The sequence below is a fragment of the Oncorhynchus clarkii genome, unplaced genomic scaffold (assembly GCF_045791955.1).
Source record: "Oncorhynchus clarkii lewisi isolate Uvic-CL-2024 unplaced genomic scaffold, UVic_Ocla_1.0 unplaced_contig_4580_pilon_pilon, whole genome shotgun sequence".
In the NCBI taxonomy this organism is placed as follows: domain Eukaryota; kingdom Metazoa; phylum Chordata; class Actinopteri; order Salmoniformes; family Salmonidae; genus Oncorhynchus; species Oncorhynchus clarkii.
This window is the reverse complement of record NW_027258914.1, coordinates 40423-46814: the sequence shown is the minus strand read 5'-3', so window position 1 is coordinate 46814 and position 6392 is coordinate 40423. Positions and strand designations below refer to the sequence as shown.

Below are 6392 nucleotides of genomic sequence, written 5' to 3'. Positions count from 1 at the left end.
GGACATCCTCCTGAAGTTGTCATAATTACTGTGTAAGTCTATGAAAGGGGGTGAGAACCATGATTCTCCTGGGTTTTGTATTGAAGTTAATGTACCCAGAGGAGGACAGAAACATGCTGTCCTCTGGCTACACCATGGTATTTGGTATTTTTGGTATTTGGCATTTTATTAGGATCCCCATTGGTGCTACCTTACAGAGTGCTGTTGAGGCTACTCTAGACCTTCATTGCAAATCAATTATTTGGTGATGTGAATATGTTTAGTATAGTTTATTTTTATAACTTTTTTTAATGTTTCACTTTTTATTTTTATGAAATTCACTGAGGAGGATGGTCCTCTTCTGAGTAGCCTCCACTGCTGTCCTAAATTCTTTTGGACTTCACTGTATGTCATGCACACACGCACACGAACACAAACTGTCTATGTCACTATTTTAATGTAGTCTAATTGTCCTGACGGTGTTGTGTTGGTGTGATCGTCACTCGCAGCAGAAATAGATTCCTGTGAGCTGATAGAACATTACACCCTGCTGCTGGTAGGTGTGACGATCAGGTTAAGCACAGTGAGGCAACACTACACACACACACACACACACATAAGCATGCACGCACACACAAGCACACACAATCCTACATAATGTGAGGGTTGTGTAAGTGTCAGAAGTCAGATCTGTTTAATGAAGTGTGATGTGTATCTAATTGGAGCATTGTGACTCAGCCTGCTCTCCACGTGATTATATCAGATCTATTGAGATCATGCCTTTTTAGACAGTTTGTACAACCTTAATATTGACTAAATCTCTATGGCTCTGAAGACAACGCTGTTTTGTTATTCATAGTGTATTAAATATTTTGTGAACGAGCGCAGATACACACGCAAACACACACACACACACACACACACACACACACACACACACACACCAGGGTTTCCGTTAGGGAAATGTGGTGCTGGACATTTGACCAGCAGCATTTTAATTTACCGGACCCATATGCATTGGGTGCACAACCTGATTAGTGTGTCCACCCACAGTGCTCAGAAACACACAAATCACATGAACATGATGGTCATTCATATTAACACAACCTGATTAGTGTGTCCACCCACAGTGCTCAGAAACACACAAATCACAGTTACATTATGGTCATTCATATTAACACAACCTGATTTGTGTGTCCACCCACAGTGCTCAGAAACACACAAATCACAGTTACATTATGGTCATTCATATTAACACAACCTGATTAGTGTGTCCACCCACAGTGCTCAGAAACACACAAATCACATGTACATGATGGTCATTCATATTAACACAACCTGATTAGTGTGTCCACCCACAGTGCTCAGAAACACACAAATCACATGTACATGATGGTCATTCATATTAACACAACCTGATTAGTGTGTCCACCCACAGTGCTCAGAAACACACAAATCACAGTTACATTATGGTCATTCATATTAACACAACCTGATTAGTGTGTCCACCCACAGTGCTCAGAAACACACAAATCACAGTTACATTATGGTCATTCTTATTAACACAACCTGATTAGTGTGTCCACCCACAGTGCTCAGAAACACACAAATCACATGTACATTATGGTCATTCATATTAACACAACCTGATTAGTGTGTCCACCCACAGTGCTCAGAAACACACAAATCACATGTACATGATGGTCATTCTTATTAACACAACCTGATTAGTGTGTCCACCCACAGTGCTCAGAAACACACAAATCACATTTACATTATGGTCATTCATATTAACACAACATGCAAGTCGAGGATGCAACAATGTGCCAAAAAGACGAGTAACGAACAGTTAAATTATTAGCCTGTCAATCTACTATCCCCCATAGTAGAAAAGTGTACCTATTTTATTGGTCAGCTTGTCGAGAAAGAAATAGCATATTCCAAACAGACTCTGGGACAGCTGTGGGATGATACAGGAGATCCCAAATTCATACAACCAGTCGGCCAAGGCTACATCCCCAAAAATGAAAAGCCTTGAGGCTATTGCATCAGATCAGCACGTTTAGCTTAGAATGTTGTTTAACTGTTATTTATTCACGTTATAAACGCAACAATGCTCACAAGGCAGTAGTAGCCTAGGCTGCGTGGGAATGTTCGTTCAGTTAGTGGGAAAACAGTGTTGTCAAAAGCGCACCTCATGCCATTGATTTCATGTGACAGAGATTAAAATATCCGTTCGAAATTTAGAATGAGGGGAGATGTAATATGAAACAACTAGCATGGGTTGCTAATATGACTAGGATTGTGCCTTTGGCTACTAGACAATGAAAGAAAGTTGATATAGTATAAAATAATTGCCTCCACAGTCTGATTTTGGCTAGGCAATTAAGTATATGTTTTGAAAATGTAAACTGCCTCCAGCTCATTGCAAAGTGGTGTGTGACGCGCTGATGGAGCCTGCCTTCAGTTGACTTTGCATTTGCTGTTTGATATGCTGACAGGTTTTCCGCTCAAAGGCTCACTCTGTATCTGTAGGCTGTACGCGCGTGATAAATAAAATCCACAACGACTATACTGTACACGAGCGCCAATTTAATTCCACCAAATTATGCTAATTAACCTATAACCAATTTAATTCCACTAAATGATGTAATTAACCTATAAACCGATAAACTGGACCAGTCGAATGTATTTCCATCAACTGGTATCTCCTTTTAATGCATAGGCTAAAAAACATTATTTTGCAACGAGATTTTTTTTTCTTCATCTCCTGAACAAAACAAAAAAGCCAGCGATTAGGCCTACCGGCAAACGCGCGCAGACACACACACACACACACACACACATGCACACACAGGGACTGCGTGACCTGCTGGGCTGACTGAGCTGTATTTTCTGAGGTGTATGTGGTTTTAGCGGAGAGTTGCAGCATGCATAATGAGGTTTGGGCCTACACCCCTGGGTTATGAGTTTAGCAAACACAGCTGAGACCGGATGAGATGTCTAGCTCTCCTCTCTCGTTTTATTCTCTTTCCTGCCCTCCTCCCCCATCCCTTCCTCCCTCCTGTCTTTTCCTCTTGTCATGCATGTCATTTAGAAGTAACATTTGTTGTGAAAGCAGTGAGATCTCCCGTTTTTACCAATTCGATTTCAGATCCTGACGTTCTCCAAACATCAAATTCCAAAGTGTTTTTGACACCATGGGTAGCTCTTCCTGCTCTGCATAATTCCGAATGGTTAAGGTTTTGGGAAAAAATATATAAAAATGAGTGTGTACCACTGGGATTGAACACGTGATCTTCAGATCCTGAGTCATGGGATTACTCCCATCCGTCACCCCCGTCCACAACGCCAAGCCTACTTGATGGTAATATCAAAAACAGTACAGTATGAAGATAGGCAGGAACTGCTTATCCAATAGAAATCACCAATCACGCTTGTAGGCGATGTCATGGCGACATTGGATAGCCAGTCACATGCTCAGAAACACGACCATTAGACCCAATGACTTCTCTCGCATAACTGCACATGTGCAGGCCTTCAAATCAAAGGCACTCCTCCTATAACGTTTTAAAAAATATTTTTTTTACAAAAATAAAACATTTGTCCGTTTGTCACTTTCACAAGATTGGAGTTAGAATAATAACATTTTCAACAATTTAAGACATTGGCTCGAATCTATGTTGTTTCTTTAGATTTCAAGAAAATTAACAACTAAGGGAAGAATTCTTCACTTCTCTCACTGACTTCTCAAACCCCAAAACCCCGGCCTGGTCTACTTGGTCTGTTTCGTAAGCATTCCTGGAAGACTCGCAATGTTGCACATCTGGATTTAAAAACTCTGGTAATAGCACTCATTGTTGCCCCTAGTGGACGGTTAAGGCATCTCCTGACGTCCTATTTCGAAGTCAATCTTGAGTGATCTGGCTGGTGAGAGTGGGAGAGTGTCTAATGGCATTGTTCCACTCTGTTAATCAGAGGTCTGGCTGTGATGTCCATTCAGTCGTGAAAGTGCTTACGCGTCAGGAACCATCAGCCAATGAGGTCACAGGGGATTGGTCCTGAGGGGCCAGAGCAGTAGGCCATGTTATGTGTGTATCAGCGCCTTGGATTCACTCTAGAAATCTAGGATTATTCTAAAAGTTAACAATCCCAATTTTGTTTAAATGTCCACACCCCTATTTAGAATCATATTCCTGCTGTTCACATTGTCCTCTCTCTGCTGGCTCTTTGTCCTCTCTCTGCTGGCTCTTTGTCCTCTCTGCTCTTTGTCCTTTCTCTGCTAGCTCTTTGGCCTCTCTCTGCTAGCTCTTTGTCCTCTCTCTGCTGGCTCTTTGTCCTCTCTCTGCTGGCTCTTTGTCCTCTCTCTCTGCTGGCTCTTTGTCCTCTCTCTCTGCTGGCTCTTTGTCCTCTCTCTCTGCTGGCTCTTTGTCCTCTCTCTCTGCTGGCTCTTTGTCCTTTCTCTGCTGGCTCTTTGTCCTCTCTCTGCTGGCTCTGTGGGAACCCCAAGACTCATTCTGCCACCTCTCATATTCACTTATTCTCTCTCCGCTCTCTCCCTCGCTCCACTCCTCCCCTGCACAATCACTCGCTTCTCTGCTGCCACAGCAGCACGCCTTACAGAGCAGAGAAGTCATTTCTTTCTTTCTTTCTCTTTCTCCTCTCTCTCTCCAGCTCTAACCCACTGTGTATTAAAACTGTCAGAAACACAGCAAGAGGTCAGCTTCCATTAGTCTGAAAAGGTCACGAGGCTCATGTTTTTCTATTTCTAATGCTGACTATACTGGATCAGATGGTACTACTGATCATATAGTGCAGCTGCGTATGGTAGAGGATGAAAGGGTTTAGTGTACTCACTACACAGACAGACAGACACACATACTGACTGTATCCTTGGATTAATTGGGTTTAAGGCCATTGATGATGTAACTTCTACTTTATATGTAAATGGTTTAATTTTAGAGTTGGATTGGCCACTCCATGCATCACTGCTCTCCCCCTCCTCTTTCTGTGCTGTGTGCTCTTTGTACGCACATGGCGTAATTAACATCACTATGGATACAGGCGCTACAGTACACCAGTTCACTCGCTAGGGAGAGAGACATGAGGGAGGCAGAGTTGGAGGGAGAAATGGAGGGAGGGGGCGAGAAGTGTGTTTCTACAGAAACAGACATGGTTGATAGATGTTAGCGATCATGTGTGGTCGAGCAGATATTCGGTCTTTCCTCATTTGACGGCACTCACTAATCCTGTGCCCCTGTATGGGTCATAATAACTACTTCCACTGGGTGAGAGAGGTAGAGAGATGGATTCATGTCCTGGGATTCGGTCACAGAGCATTAGGATGAATATTTAGGAATATGAACTGTATTTATTGGAATAGTTTAGTTTACAGTTTTTCTTTGTTTGTCCAAGTCCTGTCTCTCTCTGTCTCTCTCTGTCTCTCTCTCTCTGTCTCTCTCTCTGTGTCTCTCTGTCTCTCTCTCTGTGTCTCTCTCTCTGTCTCTCTCTCTGTGTCTCTCTCTCTGTCTCTCTCTCTCTGTCTCTCTCTCTGTGTCTCTCTCTCTGTGTCTCTCTCTCTGTCTCTCTCTCTCTGTCTCTCTCTCTCTGTCTCTCTCTCTGTCTCTCTCTCTCTGTCTCTCTCTCTGTCTCTCTCTCTGTGTCTCTCTCTCTCTGTCTCTCTCTCTGTGTCTCTCTCTCTGTGTCTCTCTCTCTGTCTCTCTCTCTGTGTCTCTCTCTCTGTGTCTCTCTCTCTGTGTCTCTCTCTCTCTGTGTCTCTCTCTCTGTCTCTCTCTGTGTCTCTCTCTCTCTGTGTCTCTCTCTCTGTGTCTCTCTCTCTCTCTCTCTCTCTCTCTGTCTCTCTCGCTGTCTCTCTCTCTAACTCTCTCTCTTTATCTCTCTGTAACTCTCTCTGTGTCCCTGTGTGTGTGTTGTATCCCAGAGAGTAAATTCACTAACCTATACCAGTTGTAACTGCTAACAGACAGCAATCACCTTACAGACTTGTACCGGAAAGAAGAGGTCGTCACGGTAACTGCAGCTGGGGGAGCCATCCAGAGCCCCCGCTTCCCGAACGCCTACCCCCGGAACCTGCAGTTGTCATGGAAACTACTGTCGCCCCACAACACCCGCATCGTCCTGGAGTTTGACTCCCACTTTGCGCTGGAGGAACCAGAAAACGAAGTCTGCAGGTGATTGAGGGAGGAGAGGATAGAGAGGTAGAGAGAGATTGAAGCGCCAAGGAGAGAGAAAGTTGGCTGAGTTTGTAACGGATGAAAGGGGAGAGGGAGAAGGCTGGCATCCCTCTGATGGGGGGTATCGACATCTACAGAGTCTAAAGAAAGGAGGAATGGATGAAAGGGGGATGGAGGGATGGATGAATCTTACCTTCTTTGCAGTAATGAAGAATATGT

The 6392-nt window shown here is 43.6% G+C and overlaps 1 protein-coding gene across 1 annotated transcript in view; it reads left to right on the top strand.

Annotated features, from left to right (window-relative positions):
• Positions 1 to 5962: 5962 nt before the first annotated feature.
• The window catches only part of LOC139399187 (platelet-derived growth factor D-like), a gene marked incomplete at its 5' end in the record, with an annotated part of 40844 nt that continues 40414 nt past the window's right edge, over positions 5963 to 6392 (top strand). The window contains one exon of the mRNA XM_071144703.1: positions 5963 to 6170. Coding sequence (XP_071000804.1) covers positions 5963 to 6170 — 208 coding nt within the window. The remainder of the gene's footprint in view (positions 6171 to 6392) is intronic.